At 38.4% G+C, this 24,107-nt stretch overlaps 1 protein-coding gene across 3 annotated transcripts in view; it reads left to right on the top strand.

Moving 5' to 3' along the window:
• The window catches only part of MYO1B (myosin IB), a 115,492-nt gene that overhangs the window by 45,730 nt on the left and 45,655 nt on the right, over positions 1–24,107 (top strand). For all 3 annotated transcript variants that reach the window (XM_062610001.1, XM_062610004.1, XM_062610003.1), the window contains 5 exons: positions 6,442–6,536; positions 9,936–10,040; positions 12,927–12,973; positions 15,546–15,609; positions 24,008–24,106. In XM_062610001.1, coding sequence (XP_062465985.1) covers positions 6,442–6,536; positions 9,936–10,040; positions 12,927–12,973; positions 15,546–15,609; positions 24,008–24,106 — 410 coding nt within the window. The remainder of the gene's footprint in view (positions 1–6,441; positions 6,537–9,935; positions 10,041–12,926; positions 12,974–15,545; positions 15,610–24,007; position 24,107) is intronic.

Here is a 24,107-nt window from a genome sequence, read left to right as displayed (position 1 = left end):
AAATGCATTAGATGTTGTTGAAATAGGCAGAAAATCGGAGGCTGCGTTTTTGGCTTTTGTGTACAGTGCTGAGGAAAGACCATTGCTGGCTTTCAAAAAACTACATCTTTTTGGTTTGTCAGTAAAAAGGAGGTTATCAAAACTGATTCCCCCTTGTTTGGAGGGGAAATGTGTGGTATCCTGATACAGGGAAAAGGATCAGGGACAGAGCAGGCTATGGTGAGCTGTGAGGTTTTGCAAATATGGTATTTGGGGAACAGGCATTGTCTGGACCTCTGTAGGGACATTTTTGAGGCAAAGCCCATTGGCAATGTCTGAAATCTGCTTCATCCTGAGAAAGACAAGATTTTCGGAAAGAACCTCTTCTTCTTGTCTGGACCTCGGAATATTGGCCAGAATCAATTCTCCTGCTAAACCTGCCATGTGTATGTAAGAATTGGAGGGTATTCCTAGGCTACTGGAACAGAAACTAAATCTCTCAGACTTAATATTAGCCTGTGTTTCAAAGTGGTTTACTTGTGAAAATCAAGAGTGGCTTTGTCTGTCCTCTTCACCCTCCCTTCCGCTCTCTCCTTTGCTTTCCATAAATTGAGTCTGCTTCTTATGAATCAAATGCTCTGATTAGCAGAGCTTTGGGCTTTATTCTGCATCTACTAACATCACAGTTGCTAACGTGAATAACAGAGTGGGGAAGCGTACGCAGGAGGTACCTTTCTGCTGTGTATATTAGCCACATAGTATTGTTGATAAAACAGATTTCTTTGCTCACCAGGAGAATAAAATCTGAGTATGAATAGGAGAAAGGGCTTTCCATCTGTCTTAGCACACCTCTTTATCCTGGTGTTTTATTTTCTTCCTGATTGGCATTTTTCAAAGAGCAGCTGCTTGCCTGTGAAGGTCTATCCTAGCTGATGCTCCATCAATTTAGCTGTTACTTTATTCACTCCAATGGCAGGCTAATCAACCTTTTCTTTTCAAGTGTGTCAAAGTGCTGAACATGAGACAGTTTGTAATTATGGAAACTGGGAGTATACTTTTTGTCCTCAGGGCAATTAGATTAAATGATTCTGCACTATGAGCTAATACTATAAATAATCTCTTATGGTTGTTTTTCCTGAATGGTGAATTTTCCACTGAGCTTCAATGGGCGTGGAGGAACACATATAGCAAATAGTGATGATTTACAATGTAAAGCCTCAAAGCACTTTATAAAATGTGCTTCCATTGTTCCTAGCTCAGGTTATTAGTAGTTTTTGTAACCAAACAAACTCTGATCCTGACGTTTTCCCACTGTATGTTGTGAGAGGAGGAAATAATTTGTTAATCTGTTACTGGGCACTTCTGTACATCCAGGAAGAGAACTTAAATGATGCTTTTAATTAAACTTTAAAGAATTAATATGAATTACATTTTATGTAAAATTTACATTAAAAATGTATGTATAGTTTACATTTTACAGCTTTTTTTTTTTTTTTTCAGTCTAGCATGGTATATAGTCTTTGATAACCACTGACTTCTAGTATCCTGCCATTGGTTTTAGACACAGTTGAGCAGAAATGAAGTGGTACCAGGGCTCTGCTTCCTGAGGAACTGGAACTGTCAAGAAGAGAGCTTTTCTTAATTGCTTTTGAGAGTGTCAAACAAGTTGGCAGTGGCAAGCCAAGACTAAGCAATAAGTGTTTTAAAATTGGGATTGACACTTTTGCAATCAAAGCACCAGCCAATGAAAATGGGATGAGGGAATTGACTCAGTGGGTAAGAGAAAGCAATCAGAGAGAGTTTAAAAGAGTATTAACTAATTACTGTTAATTGAGAATGCTAAAGGAAGCGAGAGGAAGAGTGAAAATGATAGTGGAAAGAAATACCAATAGCTGGCAAATTCTGATCCTTGTGATTCTATTTGCAAAGAAAAAGATGTTAGAAGAGCTGCTCCTGTGAGCTGGATTTATGACAATAAGAGCAAGGTTTTTTGCCCCTTGTGTAATTCTAGGTGCAATCTTGAGCATTCATCTGAAGCACTAGCAGTTGATGCTTGTTTTGGGGTGAATGCGTGGGACCCATCTCTTCCTGACCCTGATGTTTTGTTAGAGCACAGAGATGCTGTTGTGCTGCTGAAAATTGAGAGGCCTATTTGGTGTTTCGCTTTGTTAGACTTTTTTTAGTTTAGGACTTTGTGACAGATCTGGCCATCTGGAGCTATGTGGCTGAAAAAGCAGTGCTATAAAAAAGCAGAGCCTTCTTCCTGAGCTAGGTGTGGGTGGTGCTTAAATTTCAGATTGCTTCTATACTTAAGCCCTAGCTAAAAGAGAACTCCAGTAAATATTTCTGTGTGTTGTGGTAGGAGAATGTCATCTTCATTCATGGAAACCTAAAAATCAAAGGAGAGCTTATTATAAGGTATGGTAAACGACACTGCTGACACACTCACCAGATAATTCAAAACACATGGTTTATAACTGCTTTTTAAGCTAGAAACTATTCTCAACTTTTACTTAGGTTCTGTAATAGTGAGGTGGCTCAAAGAGTGATATGTGGTTTAAATCTATAGTTGCAAATGTTTACTTTACAAAGCCATTTCCCTTAATGTTGCTAAAAGGAAAAGAACAGAAGGGTTCTTTGTGGTCTGTGGATCATTAAAATATGTTAAACTGAAATGACCTTAAATGAAATTACTTTATAAGTTTGTAACAAATAGGGAGTAGCATGAAAATATATTTCTGGATCAAATAAGAGTTTGAACCAGAAGACTCAAAGTTTGGGTGTTTCTTTTATTTGTTGCTTTTCTTCTAATTGCAAAGATAGAAAGTGATAATAGCTAGGAAGGACTGTGGGGTGTAATGGTACGCCATGAAAGTCAACAGGACAAATGAAGAGATCTGTCTCTTACTTTGAGATAAAGATCTTTGTTCAGACTTTGACATGAGTGTGTCTAATGCTGTTTATGCAATGCTGGAAAAACAAAGAAGTCTTAGTTATTTAAAACCAAGCTTGGTTAGTCTCCTCCAATGGGATTGTTGGAGCGGTGGTTGAAATGTCAGAGGTGGATTTTAGAACACTTCTATTAGGGAACTTCTGATAAGTGCTTACACAAAACTTCCTTTGAAATTACTTTCTTTTCTCTGTTGCAGATAATAGTTGATACACTTGTGAAATATTAGGCTTTTCTGGATCATTTAGATTAGAGGAAAAGCTAATGTATGCCAAGTGCCTCTTGACTAGATTGGATAAAACCAGAACTGGATAAAATCTCACTCTCTTCTCCATCCTGTTGCAGTATTATACTCCCAGTTTCTCTGTGGAAGGAGAAAAAACACGATTTTGTGCAGTGCAGGCAGAGTTAATAAATACATCAAGCAGTAAAATGTATTTTGTCAGGGGCTGTTGGAAAACTAAAATTCAGTGTATTAGAAAAGATGGATGGTTACTAAGCTGATTAACTCATAACTCATTATATCAACAGACAGAGTACTTTCTCTGTGCTTGATGCTGACTTTGTTTTCCGGTGTGAGACTGCTGCCAAGAAAGTTGTTTCAACAGTGAAATACTAGTTGATGGCTGAGATTATTTGAAGGACAGCAGGCACATAATGAGCCGTCCAGCCTGTAAATTTAAAAAGCGTCTCAGCATCTCACCTTCCTGCTGAAAGACAGTTCCCTCAGTCAACCCCTGGAAACCATGGCATTAGTATTAAAGTTGTCACATGTGGCCCGTGAATGCTCTGTACAGATTAATTTCTTTCCTCTTCATCCTACTCCCTTTTTTCTGCTTGCAAAAAGAAACATAATGTGTGCTGGAACAAGCTTTTCTGAGTGCCACACATTGTACTCTTGAATTTACAAATCTACCTGCAGTAGTGTTCAACAAATATTAACTAATTTCCCAAATATATCCTGTAAGAGAGTCTGGTAAATTGTTACTGCTACTATAGTTTGGATTCTGAACAGTAATGTGGATGCCAGAAATTGTGTCATGGTCTCTCAGCAGGAGTAGAACATTATTTTTTTGCTAGTTCTCCAGCATATTGGCTGCATCACAAATTGACTTTGTTGTAATGCTAAAAACATTACAGCCTGTTACTTTCTCCTAAACACGTTTTCACCTCCAGTTGAGCTACTGAGTTCCAATGTTTCAATCACCATAGCAGTATTAAGTTTGAGTCTTAATTCAGGTCCAATGGTATATGTATCAAAAGGAATTAATGATCCTGGTTGTTGAATGGATGGCCCAACCATCTGTGCAGAGAGAAGAATAGTAATTTAACGCCTTAGACAATGTAAGTGAGTGAGAAAAGCAGTGAGATAGATGGACCTCTGGGTTGGTCATGTCACTAGACAGGCTGCAGGAGAGGACAGGAGAGGGATACAAAGAAGGAGCAGTGAATGACAGAAGCATCATTGGTGAGAGCTAGAGAGGGAGGAAAAGGTGAGATTAGCAGTAAAGGAGCCATTAGGTGTTTCAAAGGTATTTCATTTACCTGTTTTCCAACCTTTTCAGAGTGCTACTTGCTTGGTTTGCTGGTCTCTGGCCGGACTGCTGAGCTGATAACGTGGTGCAACCATAAAAAAAACCCAGAAAACAAATAATCAAATATGTGATGAATCTAATACTGATGAGGGATGAGGAAGTGTAAACGGTGTTGCATATGCACATAATGATAAACTGTGGACAATATGACATGCCCTCCATAAACTTTTTGGGGGAGCAAAGCCAGGAAGAACTGCCCGAGCTAAGGGGCAGTGGTAACAATAGTATGAACTAACTATAGTGTACTAGAAAAGGCTCTATAGGGCTCTCACTGCTTGCATTGTGTTATCTATGGTACCCCTAACTAGTTTCATGACAGAGAGCCTGCTTATCTTTAAAGGGGCTGTGGCTGCCTGTGAAAACACTGTATGGTTAGATTATTAAAAACAAATACTTGATCTATTTGAAGTTATCATAGAATCACAGAATAGTTAGGGTTGGAAAGGACCTTAAGATCATCCAGGTCCAACCCCCCTGCCATAAGCAGGGACACCTCACTCTAAACAATGTCACCCAAGACTCCATCTAACCTGGTCTTGAGCACAGCCAGGGATGGAGCCTTCACAGCTTCCTTGGGCAACCCATTCCAGTGCCTCACCACTCTCACAGTAAGGAACTTCCTCCTTATATCCTGTCTAAACCTCCCCTGTTTATGTTTGAACCCATTGCCCCTTGTCTTATCGCTACAGCTCAATGCAAAGCTCCTGAACTGTCAGAGAACGAAGATCAAGTTTCTAAAATGTTGCATTGAACCTGCAACAATTATGCATTTCATGTTGACCTGAGTTTATTTCTGGTTTTCATACATGGTTTGTTTATTCCAAGGAATAAACAATATCCGCTTTTAAGTACATACAAACACTAAATATTTTACCAGGTGCAGTAATCTAACAGAGCTCTTGGTCTGTGGAATGGATGTTTATTTCATGCAAAATATGCTGTGTTTGGCTACCAGATTTTTTCTTTAAATTGTATAATGCAAGTGTGTCTTTTTTTCCTTTAGATTTTATGTGCTCTTTCATATACTACTTAAGTTTTTCCAAGGGGTTCTAATACTCAGTTTCCAGAGCTCTTTATTCCATGAACTGAATATGGAATGCAGTTGAAACAAAATCAGTATTACCCATTCTGTGTCTCAAAATTGCTACTAAAGAAAACTAAATATAAGTAACACATCTGCATTTCTCCAAAATACATGGTGCTGCACAGCAACAAAGCACATCTGGATTCAAACTGTAGCCCAGTAGTTGCAGGGTCATGATGTTCAGAGCTCCATGAAAAGATATTTTTGGCACTGAAAAGCTGTTGATTCCTACTATATTCTTTAATTTCACTACATGATATCACCCTCACTGAGTTAAGAATACAGTTACTGGGAAACACTTCTTTGCACATTTATGCAAAAGTCTAGCAATTCTTGAATGCTTAAAATGCTCAATATTTTATAAGTTTCTGAGATGTCTTCATACTTTCTAGAGTAGAAATTACATCTTACGGTATTTTTAGTCCCCAAATTCTCCTGTTTCTTTCTTTGTAAATGTCTTTAGCCAGAACACATCCTTTTGATGCATTTATGTTTTGTTCAATGGAGAATATGGCATTTTGTTCAAAATGTCCCTGAAATTTTGTGAATTTGAGTTTGCTATCTTTAGAAAAACTTTAGATTATGCTCCCTTGTTCCTGGATAAAGTCTAAATAACCCACTAAGGTATCCATTTTGCTTCTGTGGATCTTTATATTCTGAAAAGTGAATGTTTCACCACGTAGAGAACATTGGCACTTGGGTTTTTGTTCGTGTTGATTTTAGTTTTGTTTAGTTCCCTCCCCCCATCCCCCACCCCCCAACTTTGGATGTGAAGGACAGATTGTAGTTATTGCTGGTATTTATCTAATTCTTAATTGACTCTTTCTTTGCAGCTTTGCTCTGTCAGATGAAGCATATAGATCTTTAAGGGACCAGGACAAAGACCAGTGCATCCTTATTACAGGAGAGAGTGGAGCTGGGAAAACAGGTAATAAGCAGTTTTGATCTTTTTAAGAAACACTGAGAGTTGTTCAGAGTCTTGCAAAGTGATGTTAGGGCCTGCAAGAGTTGGGAGATACCTGTACCATTTTGTGTCTAGTAATTGCAGGAGATGAATGCTGTCAGGCTTGTTGGTGTAGATGTGAATCTAAGATAAACTAGTGTTTTTCACATAGTCACCATGATGCCGTCCTATTGCGTGTTAGTACAGTATCCTCATCCACATGCAAAAGTAATTCTGGTTTGTGATAAGAGTATTGCAAGGCCAGAAAACTTTCAGGCTCTCCCGATGGAGAAAACCGAATGCTCGTGGCCTTCTAGACTGGAAGACAATCCTTTGATACTTTTTCGTATCTTTTAATAAATACAGGCATTTAAACTGGATTATGCTATTTATCTAAGGAAAATAAATAATAGCAGCTGATTACTTTGGAAATTTCATCAGTCTTTAGCATGCTGTGCTCAGCCGCAATTCTGAGATTGATTTAGGTACCAGAACACTGTTTCTCAGGCAAAGCTGGAATTGCCTTGAAAATGACTGCTAATTTTTAAAATGGAATGGCAGAAATCAAGTAAGGATTGCATAACTGCAGAACATTTTAGGTAGGCCTTAAAAAAGAAAGAAGCCAGTTATTTTCTGAAATAACAGTTTAAAGCTGAGGTGACTTGCAAAAGAGACAGCGGGTGTGAACGCATACATCTGTTCCGTGTAATTTAAGAGATTTTTCCTTTGAATCTGAGAAATTTGAAGCTTTTTATGCTTATACTGAGGAAGACTTAAAGTGCATAACAAGTTGCTTTCCAAGCCTTTTGTGAAAATGTAAAGCATAAGCTTTGTCTTTGTCTGATCAGTAACATCCAGTAGAGAAGGCTTGAAATATAATCCTTGTAATATAATCCTTTTCTTTTCAGTTCAATAACATGAAAACACATGCATGTTCAGTAAAAGTGTATGTTAAAATAATCAAGTTCCTATAATATGATTGCTAGAGATTCTGTTTAGGAGTTCAGACTTTAGAAAGGAGTTCAGTGCTGGTATTGCTGTGAGTTTCTGAACTTCTCTACTTGTAGAGGACATTCTGGTAGATTTAGATTTGTATAGAAATTGTGACTCTTCTGTAATTTTCATAGCCATATGGGGCATAATATGAATTATTCCTTCTTTAGAAAGGTAACTACAGAATAATACCTGGTTTGAAATTCAAGTCAATCATCAACTCAGAATGTATGCTATTCTGTCTCTGACATTTGATGTAACTACTGTTGCTGAAATGGGGCTATTAACTGAAAAGTCAGGTTTTCATTGAAATAAAAAAGGGAGTTAAAGGGGCAGGAAAGAAGTTCCTGGAGCTGAGGAAACAAACTTCTTAGTACAGATCCTGTTTAACTCTGGTTTAGATTTTGGAAGCCAGAATGTTTGGCATATTTGGGCTGGAAGAATTGTTTGTTTTTTTTATTATTTATTTCCAATTTTGTTCTTGTTTTGCTACATGTTTATATGCTAATTGATAGTAATGTTGTGCAAGAAAGCATGGCACATTACCTGAATGAGTGGTGTCTTTAAATGTTTTTCTGTGGTAAGGTGATGGTTCCTTTCCTGGTGTCTTTACTGCACCAGAGTTTCTAATGAAGGACAGGGCCATTATTTTCTCTCAGTGATGTTTGAAGTCTATCTAGAAGTCACTATGTGTTGTCCTAATCCGTGTTATTTTGTAATAGCGTATTTGCTGCTTCAGTGTGTGCTTCTCTCAGTGGCTGAGTAGCTCTCCTTAAAGGTGTTGTCTGTTTTAGGAAATACTTCAAATAATTTGGCACTTCTAAATCCATTTCTGAAGGAAATGGATTCTTAAAAGTGAGAGCTGGATTTGAGGCACAGTTGTAGGAGATGCGAGGCCTTATGGGCACCTCTGTAGTTCTTGTTCCCTGCTTGCTCCCTGTGTTGCAGGCTTGCTCAGTTTCCTCTACAATGTGGGAAAGTAATTTAACACTGGCAAACAAATTTCATTAAAAAGGAAAGAATCAAAATCCAAGGCGTAACTTCTTGTTTGTCTGTTCTTTCCTGAAATAAAACCCTTGAATTTATAACAGATCTCTGAAGAACAAGTAATGGGTGTTTTTTATGACCACTGCTTTGAGTTGGTTGGGATTCCAGCTGTTGGTAATTACATTGTATATCATCCGATATTGCCTCAAATTTCACTCTCTTGCATCATACTAATCATTACAGACTGTTTATAAACAGAATTCATTCTCAGCTGCTCTCTCTCATGATGAGCAAAAACGTAAGGGTTGGATGTATTATTTAATATTTGTTTCTGGCTGTGTATGGGTGATCGATACCCATAGGAACCCAGCTTTGAGAGTCCAAAAGTTGTGCCAGACTGTGTAAAAGCGTATACCTTCAAATTAGTTTCATTGTTTAAATGAATGCTTCACTTTCTCTACTTTGAAACAGACTGCATAATGTTATGTGATGTTACTCAATTACTTGTAGTGTGCTTTTAGAGTTGTAATTACATTGTGTAGTGTTGTTTACATGTGTTATTGTTTATCTACTTATATAAACTCATAAAACTTTGTGATTAGAAACTGTTCAAGCCTGTTTTCTTCAGGCTAGATTAAAACACCTCTCCCTTGAAGATGGACTGAAAGGGCTGGAGTTGTTCAGCCTGGAGAAGAGAAGGCTCTGTGGAGTCCTTAGAGCAGCTTCCAGTGCCTAAAGGGGCTACAAGAAATCTGGAGAGGGACTTTTTTCAATGGTGTGTAGGGACAGGACAAGGGACAAAGGGAATAACTTTAAACTGAAAGAGGGTAGATTTAGATTAGGTACTGGGAAGAAATTCTTCCCTATGAGGGTGATGAGGCCGTGACACAGGTTGCACAAAGAAGCTGTGGCTGCCCCATCCCTGGCAGTGTTCAAGGCCAGGTTGGACAGGGCTTGGAGCAACCTGGTCTACTGAAAGGTGTCTCTGCCCATGGCAGGCGGTTGAAACTGGATAATCTTTAAGGTCCCTTCCAAGCCAAACCTTTCTATGACTCTGATTTCCAGCATGTCAGCTAGTGATAATGTTCTTTCCTTACTAGCTGCCTCCTACAGAAGCTAAGTAAAAAAGCAGGTAATGTGCCATATCCACTGGTGGCTTTTTTAGCTTGAGAAGGCTCTAGGTATTTACAATAGGGCTACTGATGTAATGGCATGTGTCTCATAGCAGGATGTGTTCCTTTCTCATTTCCAGATGATACAATAATGTAGAAGAAAACAGAGATGAAATGTGCTTACAGTTCCTGTCTGGCATGGTGAAGATGTGATGGCGATCAAGTCTGCAAATCATTTTACGGCCTATTCACCAATTATTACAACTGTTTTATTTTGCTCTCTCCCCCACAGAGGCGAGCAAACTTGTGATGTCATATGTAGCTGCTGTGTGTGGAAAAGGGGCAGAGGTTAATCAAGTAAAAGAACAACTTTTGCAGTCAAATCCAGTTCTTGAAGGTAAGACTCTTATGGAGCATGTATGAGTGTATTGCCTCTGTGTGTATCAGCATCCCTGTTGAGCTGCTTTGGAAAACTGTGTTGGTTCTTGTTTTGTTGTTATTTGGTGTCCAAAAACCATAGGAAATGCTTTATGTGAACACAGCTACAAGATTTTGTTCAGTTATGGGAAGGTTTTCTTAAGAAGAAAACTGGTTCCCTTATGATGGGAGAGCTTAGGAAGTTAGGTCATATTTCCCAGACTCCTCCTGCAGCTCTCCAAGGGCTTACCCTTTCTTAACCCTGCCTTGATTATGCTTGGCTGTATCAAAAGACTTCAGTCCCTCTGATTCATTCCCTCCCAAATTATATTATTATTATAGTCTTTAGTAAATAAACAAGCTCTGTAAAGCATTATTTTTCTTTAGGAAAAAAAGGGTGAAGAAATGGACCTTAGAAAAAAATAAGCCAATCCATAAGCATGCCTGTTGTTCCCTGAGACTTATTGTTCCCTGGGTCTGGTGACTTTGTTGTCCTGTCTTCCTTTCCTGCTGTCCCGTGAAAGACTTTTTTCTTCTTAGTTAATCATTTTAATTTAAAGACATTGGCTGCCAGAAACAGGATTTTAATTTTTCCTTGAGATAGAATATATCTCCCTCAGAGATTGCAGTTTTGTCCCATTGTCTAATAATTGCTTTCAGAAGTGCCTTGTTTAGCATTGACTTATTTAGGTCTTGATTCCTGGCTCAGTCCTTTCACAGCTCTCTAAGCTATTGTAGTGCTGAGGCAAATTCTCATGACCACTGTACAATAATTCTGCATTATGGCCCTATGATATGCAGTGTTTGTAAGGCTGTTGAGTCTCAGTATTGTATTTATTGCCTAGCTATCTGTACCATGATTTGAAGTTTATAGGGAACAAGCACTCCACAAGTGAGAACAGGTGGAGGGAAATAAAAATAAGGGAAAGGAATGCAAAAGTAGGTTGAGAGCAGTGGTGAACTGGATGGGTAAAATGTGGTCATTGACTGTTGACATGTAGTCACTGACAAAACAAACATTGTAAGCAAAGACTTGGAAGGATGAAATGTTAAAATGTAAGAATAATAAAAACGCTGGATGAGCCTTTCTTTGATGATGAGATATGTTCCACTTAAAGCTGAATGGGGGGATTGCAATCTTCCATTGTTTCGAATTCACAGAGAAAAGCGGTATTGCTTTTATCACTGTTCTGGAAGGCAGATTTAAGATATAGACAGAAATAGAATGGGAAGTATGGAGGTTTTTTTTTCCAAAGCTAGATTGTTCCCTAGGGACTGCCAAATGTATCATATTTCTTGTTGGTTTGTGAATATTTGTTTTCATACAAGAGGAATAGATGAAGCTTACAGAAGACTGCCTTATCATTTTAGGGTATTATTTGTTCACTTGCTGCTCTGGTAGCTGACTATTTAACTTGTTGGAAGGTAGGACACTGGACTATTCCACAAGGCTTCTGAGCAAGCTTGGCTTGTTATATATGCTTTAGACAGAAAAAAAGCATTTGTGGTTAGATTTATTTTTCTTTGGTTATGTAGATCTGTTTCAGTTGAGCTGCCATGCAAGAAAATGACAGAAATGTTACATATGCATAATTTATCTTTGGGGATTTTTATTTTTTAACTACAGTTGCTACTGTAAATTAACTTCTGGAAACAATGAACTTAAGGGAAAACTGAGGAATGTGTCTCATGCTTTATAATGGAATGTTTGTGCTTGATTCTGTGCAGTTATAAATGACTCTACTGTTCAACACTGTGTTTAAGAAAATGCAGCTCAGAGATTTGGTTGTTGAAAATATGATTTATTGCAGGGCATAAAGATTTTTAAAACAATTATTTCACTTATCCTGGGCCTTCAGGAGCAAAAAACTTTTCCTTTTGGCTTCAGTTCTTTGATTAAGTCTACTCATGCAAGTTGAATCCTAAAAGCATGTATTTATTTCTGTCCAAAAACATTGACTTGACTTGATCTTTGAAAATATATATGCTATATAAATAAATACTGGGATAAATAAAGTCTCTTGTTGGAATGGGAGCACTGTACTTAATAATGTAGGGGACGCTCCTGTTTGACTCAACATGCTTTGGGAATGTGTGATGTTTAGAGCTTGAAGTGCCCTCCAGTCTGAGTTCTTGTCCTGCCTATGTTCAAAATTGATGGCTGCCCCTACCTGAATGCAGGGGGGCCTGGGAAGCCCTTCCTCTGAGACTTTTCATTGTCAGAAAACTTGTGCTGAAGTAATTAAAACTGAACTATTCAGAAACAGTTTAGGTCAAGCTGAAGAGACTGTGTTAAACTTTCATTGTAAATCAGATTATTTCAGCTGATAAATGTTCAGCTTAAGCTGAACATTTCAAATGTGTTGAAATAGCATAAATAAATCCGTTTCAAACCATTAATTGAACTGTCCCACGCAAACAATTTTCAAGTATCGTTCTGTAATTTCCTCAGTTCTGGCCTCAATCTTTTGCCATCTTCAGTTGGAAACTAAGATTCATTTCTTCCTCTAAATTGAAGAGAAGGAAGTATTTCTTATAATTAAAGTTATTTGGGTAATAACGTTTTAAATTTGATCCAAACCCCAAGGATATGTGCTCAACCCAGGTGCAGCTTTGTCTTGGAACTATTTCCACTTGTATGTTTTCCTTTCACTTCTTTAAACAAAGGAAGTGCTGGGACAAATCTTCCTTGGACTTCCCTAGGTGTTTTCTCATCTGTGATCATGTCTGTCACACCCCATGTGTTCCTGGTGACTGATACCCAGAAGTTTGATTCCTTTAATCTCTAAACAGTCACAGATATCTTTTGCATTTAAATATTTTGTGTTGATAGATTTCATTGTTATTTGTTTTTCTCTTTCTCCAGCTTTTGGAAATGCTAAAACTGTGAGGAATGACAACTCCTCTAGATTTGTAAGTATTTTCTTCAGGGCTGAACTTGAATTCCTTTTAGGGGGGAGCATGTTACATTGTTGGCTCTTTTGCCTTGTATCAGACATCAAGGCACCTGTAAGGAGGGAATGAAGAATTTGGAAAGAGAAGTTTCTTACAGTTGTCTGCAGGCTGTGGTGTTTGGAGAAGGCAAACACCTTCAGCAACAATCAATATTTCGTTTGGTACATTCAAACATGTTCTTCTTCTGCAGTGTGTTAGTAGTGCATTATTAGCAGTCTTTTAAAACGTGTTTCACCTCCTTGTCAGAAATCCTGTTGGTGTCTGATGTGGGCACAAAGTTCTGCTAAGAATCGATGTTGAGGCTAAAAAAAAGAAAAGAAAAGAAAAACTAAATAAATTAGGATGTGACAGTCTGTGACCGGATGAAAACATAATTACAGCACAGCTGGAGTCATTAGTTTTCTGGCACTGGTGGCTTTAATGTTGGTGACCATGTCCCTAGCAACTGGCCTGCTTAGCAAACTGATCTTTGTGTGATCTCCTTTTGCATCAATACCTGTACATTTTTTGTTAAAATTGCTACTTCAGGTTCTCATTTTCTCTCTGATGTTTCAAACTGTGCTCACAACTTTAGTTTCAATATAAACATTTGTAATGTTACTTTTTTTGCTTATATTCTTTATAATGAACTGGTTGAATTCAGGCTTTTTTTTAGCATGAAACTGAATGTGGAATTATAGGAGTTGAGAATTGGCCAGAAGTGCAAACTAGAGTTGGGAGATTCAGTTGTGGGAGTACTCATCACAGTTTCTCCTGCTAAAATCAAAAGACTGAATGCAACTTTGTAATTTGCTCACTGCTCTTGTGCAGAAGAGTAATATTGTGAGCTGCGTAAAGCAGACAACAGAAGGCAAATTAATACACTGGGAACATGCTGCATTGTGAGTAAAAACAAACGGATAAAAGCTGCGATATTGTGACACTGAAAAGGTGTCTTTTTTCCACATGGGAGATGTCTCTTTCTGATTCTCAAGGGTTGCTGATACTGTGAATGCTCTTTCTGCAGCTGTCATTGCCCCTTCTTGTGAACAGAGCAAAGGGTCTTCATTGCAAGGTCAGGGACAAAATTTGAGGGACTGTAGAAAATTTTTGGGGATAAAAAGGATTAGAAATAATGCAGCTATGAGAGATGCTATACTATGGAAAAGAGGAGGAGACAGCGAAGGGGAGAAGAGGTGTCGTTTGCAAACAGAAGTCTTTCCAGGACAAAGTGCAACCGACTACTATTCTGCCTTTCAAGTCCTTGCTTATAAACAAAAAGCTAAAAATACTTTTGGAAACATCCACCTGGCCCAGTCCTTGGGAAATTAAAATATAATTATCTGATTTAATTCTTATCTCAGAAATTTGAGTCAGCTCAGAATTAACTTCAAACAAGAAAGTACAAGTACTGTCCTGTGTAGCCTGCCTCAGGAGAAGAATAGAGTTTAAGTAGAGTCAAGCCAATCTTGACAGAATACCCAGTAAATTAGAAAGTATCATTGAGGGAGTCAGTATAAAGTGCTTGGTTTTGTGTTCTGTAATTAAAAGAGAACGAAAAAAAAGAAAGCTCTTCCTAAATGCAGTGAATAAGCAAGTATAAACACAAGGCTTCTGTTTTCAATAGGTTGGTTTTGTCCTCTGTTAAGTAAGCACCAGAGAGTGGTGAGATCATTTCTGTGCATGGTTTGTGGAATTTGGTTGAATTACTACCAGCAGTTTTTATCTTTCTAAACTTCCGTGCCAATGTAATCTGCACTGCTTTTGCCTTTTCTACACAGATGGGTCTGTCCATTTTGTCACTGTTAAATGTAGCTGTTACTACATTAAACTCTTGTCATATACATTAACATGATGCAAAGACAAGAGCGATCTTCTGTGATGTGGAAAAGTCAGACAGGAGTCAGGAAAATGCACTGTGCCAGTACAGCTAGAAATGAAATCGCTTTTCTGGAGACAGTCTGCTAATTGTTGCCTCTGGTCTCCTGAGTTATGAGGGAAAGAGTTCAGTGGGAAAAATCCATCACTTTTACAAGGCAGGCACACGCTTAGGGACAGACACCCCACGATTAACTAACAGTAGCTGTTGCCAGCCAGTCCTTCATGCCAAACTGTGCGGCTATCCTTCAGTGGCCTTGACTCACACTCTGAAAACATTTTACACTTAGAAAATGATTCTCTGTGGAAGATAATTTCTTCCTGCATTTGCTGTTAATAAGCATGATAATACCTACACGGACACATTGGTGTTGTTGGCTTTCTAGAGAAAGTTTATATAACATTTTCTTCATAGAACCTTAGGAACTGAGCAAATTACTGGGTTGTGTTACAAACCTGATTAAAGCTATTCTCATGAAAACCTCTGGCTGTGATAATGCAATTGTCTTAGAAGCTTTGAATCATTTTCTGTTCTTCAGAATTTGACAGAGTGTGCAGGAGGTGCCAGATTTCTCTTTTAATCTGTAAAAATGACTAGCTAACTACTTTAAAAATGCCTTGAGCAGTTTTTCTTAATCAGAATTTGCAGTCTTAAATTATGTTGCTTTCACAGGGAAAATACATGGATATTGAGTTTGATTTCAAGGGTGACCCACTTGGAGGAGTGATAAGCAACTGTGAGTATTACTCTTGGCATCAGTGTATTAACAGCTTAAAGCGTTTTGTTCAAAAATAAAGATGGTTAAATTATTGAAAAGATGAACTGCATTTGTCTAATCAAATCTCTCCATTACATGATTGATAAACTCTGCTTTTTAATTTTATTGTTTTGGTGCTGAATAGGGTACCTTCTAGTGAGTGAAGACAGACTTGAAAGCATGAATAGTGAACTTACTGTGTTGTGTAAAAGGTATTGGGGTAATGTGTGTGGGTTCGTATACTCTCCGAAACATAGCAGATGGATAATGGTATCTGAGACTCTTTTCATACTTGAATCCCTTGGGTCAGTTTTGTGACTTTATTTGATGTGTCATGTATTTATGGTAGATGGAGTCTGAGATATAGGCTGTTTTGTAATGTTTAAAGTGATACAAAGTATGCTGGAGGTCAGCAAGAGGTGAGTATGTTTATTTGGAATCAAAGCATTCTGTACTGGTTTTAACATACCTCACAGAGTAGGAAAAGGTTTATCATGAGAGAGGACAAATGGCTGTTGAGTTTAGGTTTAGGCAGAGGTGGCCTTGGAGTTGTTACTTGACATGAGGGTGCTGCTATAAAATCTATGGCAATTCAGGAATTTTAACCAGGTCTTTGTTGGGAAGAAAGTGGCTGTGAGCTGAATGCCAGCCCAGTATGCTGTGTCTTTCTTTCCTTTTGAGAGTTTAAATGCAGCTTTTAAAATAAATTGCTCTTCTGTGCTATATAAAGCTATGTTTGTTTGCTTTTCTTATTTTTTAAGAAGGGATGGATGAGGGCAGTGAGTGACTATACTAGGTGTCACTGACCTAACATTGACCTCTCTTCGCACTTGGCCAAATTCATTGCTCTTTCTGAGGCTGACTTTCTGATTCCATTGGCATTTTACTGGTTGTGAAATAATGAGAATCATCCAGGGTGAACTGAATGCTCCGTGTGCAATACCAACATTTTAAAACATTGTGAAAAATTTTATGCGCAAATATAGAGTTTGTTTTTTTTTCAAAAGGTAAACATCTTTTCTGGACCAGGTCACCTTTTGGAACTGAAAGAGCATGTTTTTTTGTGACAGAGTAAATCTGGAAATTCAAGTCACTACTGAAGCGTTTACGGCTATCTATTAACTTTGTCATTTGGTAGTGAAATCAGAGGCCAAACATACTCAGTGTATTCATTGATAATTAAATGCAAACAAAAAGGTTGTGGCAGGCTAGCTGTGTTGTTTGCTCCTTTTTATTTTGTGTTAAGAAGAGATACATAGGAAAAAAACCCTCTTTCGTAGTGGACATTCAGCAGTTTGTAAGTACCATGCTGATTCATCTAATTAAAATATTGTATCATACCAAAAGGCAGTCTAAGTAGCTACTCTGTAGTTTATCTGCCTTATAAATCTTTGCATGTTGTAATTACAACATTACATGTAATTATAATGATGTGATGACAAATGTAATCAAGGGCAGACATATTTTTAGGTCTTCCTAAAAGCTGCCTATTTTAGGCATTCTCCTTGTCTTTTCACATTAATACATATCTAATAGCAAGAAGATTAAATTTAAAAATAAAGGTCTTTTGTGTAATCCCTGTTGTGGTAAAGATGTTACTTGTTGAACTTCATGTAATATGCATAAAATTTGGCAGTCCATCCCTCTCTTTTTAAAAAAGGAGTTTGAATTCTGTATGGTTTTAAAGCAAGTTTATTGTTCTGCTTCAGATCTTTTCCACATATCTGCAGCATTGATTTGCAATAGAAATGTTCCTGTTGTGAGGTGTAACCATCCTGGAGATACTGCGGCTTAACATTATTTTATACCACTCATAATTTACTCTGGTTTTAGTCAAATTTAGGATTTATCTTCTTAATTCATCAAGTAGGAAGTAGTGCTGAAGTTTCCTATCCTTAAAAAGGAAGTATGATTATACTGGTCATAAGTATTCTTTGATTTCTGACCATCTGTTGGTATTGTGTTAATATGATGTGAAGAGATCATAATATTTTGATTAAACTTTAATAGTTGTATGTGATGAGCTTGATTTCCAAATATCAAAGAAGTTAGTAGGCTTTTTGGGTCACAACCTATGTCACCAAGCTGTATTTCATATCATGTGTGACTGGAGGCAGACACCGTGGACATCTAGTTTATTTTGGTGGCAGGAAAAGGTAATGAAGATAAGACATAAATTTTATCAGTCTGGTAAAGATAAGCAGAGACCCATTAGGCTGAAAGGTCTTGTTTGAAATGGTCTGGCCTGTCCTACTGTGAAATGCTGTGAAGCTCTGTGAAAGGCTAGTCAGTCTGTCCATGACCCTTCATGTAGGGCTGACGCTATTGTGACCTACCCTTGGGCCATTCTTGTGATGCCCTTCAATGAACTTTTACTTCTTAATGACAGGGGTTAACCTACAAGTGAACCTTTCATGGAATGGAGCTAGAGGGTAAAATTATCATGACAATGCATACTGTGTCTGTCCTGTCCAGTTTGCAATGAATGGAAATGTCCATTTGCTTTAGTGGGAGCAGAGAGATCTGAAATTTTTAATGTGCCATAAATGGGAAGGGTAAATTGTTTGAGTAAAATGGGAATAATGAAATGGAAGAGATTGTAATGGAAAGGGTTTGTGATGCCTATTAAGTCAGAACTGGTATGTTCCCAAGCTGAAGATAACTTTATGTTTGAACAGTGTAAAATGCACATAGACCAATTACATGTACATTACATGGCTGATCAGAGCTTTCGACTGCACTGATTTCCAAGGCGTTTGACATGTTGCTATATGTGCAGTCATGAAAAGAAACTGAGAGTGGAAACTTTGAGATGAGCTTTGGTTGAGGTAAATTCAGGTTTATTCCTTGAGTCAGGATTTTTTTTTCCTTTAGACTACAAACTAAAAGTTATTTCAGGTAGTATGTGTTATGTTTATTTGACCCTATGTCAGCAGCACCCAAGGGATGGGGGTGAGCAGGAGGGTGAAGAAGGCTGAGTAAGCTGAGGTATGTTATAAGCCTGAGTTGTTCATCTTCCCTTTTTGTTAGTTTTATGTGAAGGTCCCAATTTGTTTTCCTAATGGGTGGGAGATGCAGGAATCCATGTAAGGTGAGGTGCATAGTCCTGGTGCTAGCTAACAAAAAGCCCATCTATTCATTGGCTGACCTGTTTCCTGTGGGGGTGGAATTGAGAGGCCAAATTACTCCTGTGAGCATTTCTGAACACTGAACTTTCGCTGTACTGTCACTTGTGGTTGTAGACATCCCATTACTGTTTTGTAATAAACACCAGTCCCTACTGAAAGGTGTGCTGCTGCTTTAAAATGCATTGACAAACAGGTTAATTGCATTTACATTTTCTCTTACTGAATTGAGTATGAGTGTGTCTGCTCTTTCTGTCCTCCCATGAGGTGCTCGCAGTTGCTGGTGTTGCAATGAACAGTGTTATCAGTGCTTATGTGCTTAGAGGGGTTTTTTTTTCCCCAAAGCACTTGTGAGGAAAGGCATTTGGAGAATTGGGTAATTAACTTGCTTTCACCCGAGTGCAACATTGTGGAAATACATTACAGAAACCATTAATACTATTCTTAGTTTTCCATTTATTGTAACTACTCTGTTAGTGGGGGTGAGAGCAAGTGAAAGGAGAATAGTAGTTTCTTTTCCACCTGTAATTATAGAATAATACATATTTTATGTAAAAATGGGCATGTTTGGTTTTGAAGTAATAGGTGCAGTATCTTGTGCAGCTCTAAAATATGACTCTGTCCACAGATGCTGCATCTGTTTTGCACTGAAGGCAATGTTTGTGTGCACACTTGGTTTGTTAGTTTTGTGACTGTTTTGTGTACACTAAATGTTATGGTTGAAATGGTTTTGCACAGTACAGTCCAAAATATTTCATTCTTGAAGTTGTTCAGACCTCTTGAAAAGTAGGGATTTTACAATATCTTTTCCAGAATATTTCTAAGTCTTGAATTTTCACATTTCACCTGGAATTTCCTGCTGAAAGTTACCTAGCTTCTAGCATTAGGTGATCTTTCCTAATCTGCCTAAGCCCTTCAGTGATTTAATGATTAACTAGAAGACAACAGTGTTGCAGGTGAAGTACAGTATATGTAATACCTGCTTTTGAAAAAGCTGTTTTTAACCAGCACAGTGTACCTAAAGCCCAAATAACAAGTGATTAAGAAAGGCCTCTGTTTTGCCATCTTTTCCAAGAACATGAAAGAAGCCTATGATGTTCATTTAAAGCAGCAACTTTTTAAAGTTAGCAAAGCGATAGTGATAACTTTACAGCATGTTCTTCTTTACAACTTGCTTGTTCGTTTTAAAAGACAAAAGTAATTACCCACTTACTGAGAAATCAACAACTTGGGCTGTTGATTTTAGTTGTGTGATTGCTGTTAGTAAGCTCCTTTGCTTAGGGAACTATTACACAAATTTTACAATTAGACGTTGTGGAAGGAGATACTCCTTCTTGTTGATTTTTGTTTAATCTTAACTTGTTCCAACATCTCTCTTGGTCTCCCTGTTAGCACAGTTGCCAGTGTTAAGGCAATTGCCTTGCCTAAATTAGAAAGTGTTTAAAAAACCAAACAGTACTAAACATTTTGATTAGTTCATTTTTAGACATCACTTATCACCTGAGTAATCAGGATTTAACACTCTTAAAATTGTGTAGTCGTTGTATTTTCACTGCACATACTGCCCAAATGGTAGCTTTTGTTTGATACAGTTATGGATCATTTCATTCAAGCGAACATTAGTATAAACTTGATGGGAATAATGGGAAAATACTCCTGAGAAACCACTACTGGGTTTTCTTTTTTATGAGTGGCTTTTTTTGGTGACAGCTGAAGAAACAAAGTACGAAAACAGAAGAGAGAATTTAGCAAAATGTCCTGTAACTTTGGTTGAAGAGCTATAAAGGTCCTTAGCCATGGCCAGCTAAAGAGACTATGACCAAAATAAACTTCTCCTGCATTATTCAGAATGTACCAAGGTACTGTTGGTTTTTCTTCATTTAGCGTTTAACTTCTTCATGTTGAGTTCAGTTGAATGGTTTAGCAGGATGCTCACACAGATCTCTCACATTTAAACCAGTATTATCTGGGAATAACAAATAATCTTCAGCACCTGAGGAATGTAGGTGGATTTTGAGTCATCTGAATGGATGGATATTCAAACAGGATGATTTAAGAAGTGTTTCCAGGGTGGACCTTTCCAAAGGAATTTAATTTTTACACTTGCTTTAATACAACCAACATGTTAAATGTTTCCATTCAAGCAGAAGTATTGTTAGATAATGCGGAAGGAATCCATAAATACACCATATGTTGTTCTGTATGTTCTCTCCAGATAAATCTGTATAGTCACTATACATAATTTATACAGACTATATAACAAAATGTAACATGTATAGAGATTTGGGTTTTTTGCTTGTGTGGGTTTTCATATAGATAAGCACCATCTGCCTGCACATGCTGCTGTAAACAGAATTGCCAAGTGGATGCATGCAGAAATCTTCTCTCAGATGCTTAATCCGCAGAATTTGTAACCATGTGAGAGTTAACACAAAAGCTACAGGTTGTGCAGTAGTTGCTTTAAGGAAAATATATTCGGTTGATAAATTAAAATGCTAATCAGGACAAACAAAGGGAAGATTTCTGAAGAGCAGGGCAGATGGTCTGGGTCTTTTCTACCAGTCTGATTTCAGCCTGCATGTGAACAGAAAGAAAAGGGGAAAAAAGGACAGTAAATATAGCTTTAGAAAGAACTGGTAGCAGCTTTGTTAAGGTAAATACCTGATTTTCCAACAGTAAAAAAGCTTTCTGGAGCTCTTTCCCTCAATTACAAAGGCTGGCAGAATATGGAATACTGGGGCATTGGGAAGCTGACTGTTAATTAGTTAACTTTGTTGCTTCTTAAGTATATAAATAAGATGAACTGCGGTGAAAAGTCCAAGACAGTTATCCTTCTAACATAGCTAATTTGGCATATGTTCAAGAAACTATTTGTTAAATCTGCTGAAGGCATGCATGTAATTAGAAGAAGGCTTACAATATGTAGCTGAGCTTTTGTGACAGCATTGGAGTAAATTTATATGTGGAATATTTTAAACCCAAATAAGCCAAGCCGCACTGCTTCAATACACTTTGGAAATACAGCCATTTCCTGAAGTGTGTGTAGCCACTGCGGGAGCTGAAGTTGTTTGTTTCTTTGAGATTAAATTTGGCTGCAGTCCATCCCAACACTTCACTGGAGAGCCTTCACAGCCAGCGTGACTGAACTGCTTGGCCCTCACCTTGCCTTTCTCAGCCCAAGTATTAACACTTGGGTGGATGGTGGACCAGCCTCTCCCTTTCAGTTATGCATTAAAATCTAGAGAGGACCAGGTATCCAACAGTTAGGTGAGCTAACTGGTTAGGCTGAATAGGATGACTGATTTTGAACCACAGCTCAAAGAGGAGAGCCCCAAATGCAGGTGAAGTTAGAAGCAGAGTGGCTGCACACCAGGCTGCTGGTGAGAACTACAGCTTCTGGTCTATGCTTTTCCAACGTAGCATCAACAGTCAGATGTTAGTCTTGTGTTTAAGGAAAAAAAAAAAGATGTCAGTGAAATGGAAAAAGCAAAAGTGGAAATCTGTAACCTGCCCCAGCCAAATGTAAAGGTGAGCTGCTGGCAAATGTGACAGCCACTTGTTTGTGTGTGTCTTGGGTGTGCTTTGTCATCAGGATGTGCAAAACTTCCAGGTGCTGAAACAGGGCCACTTTTGGAAGTGAAAAGACTGTAGGGTTACTGAGTTATAAAAATACAAATGTCTGCTCAAAAAAGGCCAAAGTTCTCATGTGGTCACACAGCACAGTAGGTGGGCAACACAGGCACAACATTCTGCCTGTAGCTAGAGAAAATATGAATGGACTCTATTGCACTGCTCTGCCCACAGCAGGCACTCCCCTTGGGCTAAGTAGTGGTGTGCCAGAAAGCCAGTGGAGCCCAGGGACTGAAGCCTGACACAGAGGTACCTGCTCCCCAGCACCATCCCCTGGCAGTGATAGAGGGAGGGTTTGCAGCATAAAAGGGGCTGCACTGAGCAGTGCCTCTAACTTTCCAGATTGCTAAGACTAAACAGGCTAAGTTTCACTGGATATTACAGGAGCCAGGCAGGGGAAGTGTTTAGCAACCCCACATGTCCTTAAATGAATTGGTGTTCCCTGTGTTTTACCATTGTTGAATGTCTCAACTTTGTGGGAGTTCTTCTGTAGATTGACATCCAGGGTGCGTTAACTTCCTTTTTGGAGCTTTCTTCTTGCATGAGCATAGCCTAGAGAGAGCTTAACCCCAGTCAGAGAGCTGTGGTGGTTATGCGGTGACAGGTGCACGGGGAAACTTCTTTGTTGTGTACTTGGAATGAGGCACCGAATGTCTCTGTCTTCATGTCACTGGATATATGTAGCTTAAGAGAAATTGTGTACTGGGAACTGTGGGTTTGCTATCTGGAAAAATGGTGTGGAGCCCTTGTTTGCCAGTGAGAAAAGAAGGAAAAACCAGAGAGTGACACTGATACCTGTCTGGGGTTCTCTTATTGCACACCTTCCCTGGTGCACTGGGAACCACAGCCTTTCCATGTAGTAAAGGCTGTGGTCCCCAGCTTTGTATTGTCACCTCTGTGGTAAATATGATGGAGTGTCTGAAGTGTTTGCAGGGTGTTACAAGTCAGGCTGCTTCTGCTGTCTGCCTAGATTCCTGCCCTTATGGGTAAGGTTTAGAAATGTGCCCATCACTCATGGCGGTGGTCGAAGTGATCTTGTCAGATTACTCAATGAATGCAATGATGCTTTTCAAAGTGTTGCTTTTCTGTTTCACTTGAAGTGTCTTATGATGGAGCTTCTGTCAGTCTCATTGGGAGTTATTTCATAGTCTGATGCACCTGAGGATCACAAAGTGCTCATTCAGTTTAAATTCTTTATTTGGCTTCCCCCTTTCATTTTCCCATCTTCCCTGTGCTTAGCCTGTTGACATTTCAGTTCTTTTCAAACCTTTACCCATATAATTAATCTCACTAAGTCTTAATTTTGTGATGGTACTGTAAATCGGTTGACATCTTTTGAGCACCATATTGATTGTCTCCCTGACGTGAGTTTTCTTTGCAGCTCATAGACTGCAGCTTTTGTGAATATACTGGGTTTACAGCTTGCTCAGATAACTTATCTGAGAAATATGTACTGATGTGATACATTCTGATAAGGTTTGTGCCTACCATTTATCACTTTCTAGTTTGCTGCTGATGATATAAAGCAATGAAGTAGAAAACGATGGGGGATTATGCTCACATAAAAGAGTTTTGCTCCAGCAGTCTTTCCCTGACATGTAAGATTTTGTTTGCTTGTTTAGATCTGCTGGAGAAGTCTCGTGTTGTTAAGCAGCCAAGAGGCGAAAGAAACTTTCACATTTTCTATCAGATACTGTCTGGTGCATCGGAAGACTTCCTCTG

Source organism: Pezoporus occidentalis, unplaced genomic scaffold (assembly GCF_034315485.1).
Source record: "Pezoporus occidentalis ecotype Australia unplaced genomic scaffold, CSIRO_AGI_Poc_V1 ctg143, whole genome shotgun sequence".
In the NCBI taxonomy this organism is placed as follows: Eukaryota; Metazoa; Chordata; class Aves; order Psittaciformes; family Psittacidae; genus Pezoporus; species Pezoporus occidentalis.
This window is presented reverse-complemented; position numbering and strand designations above follow the sequence as displayed.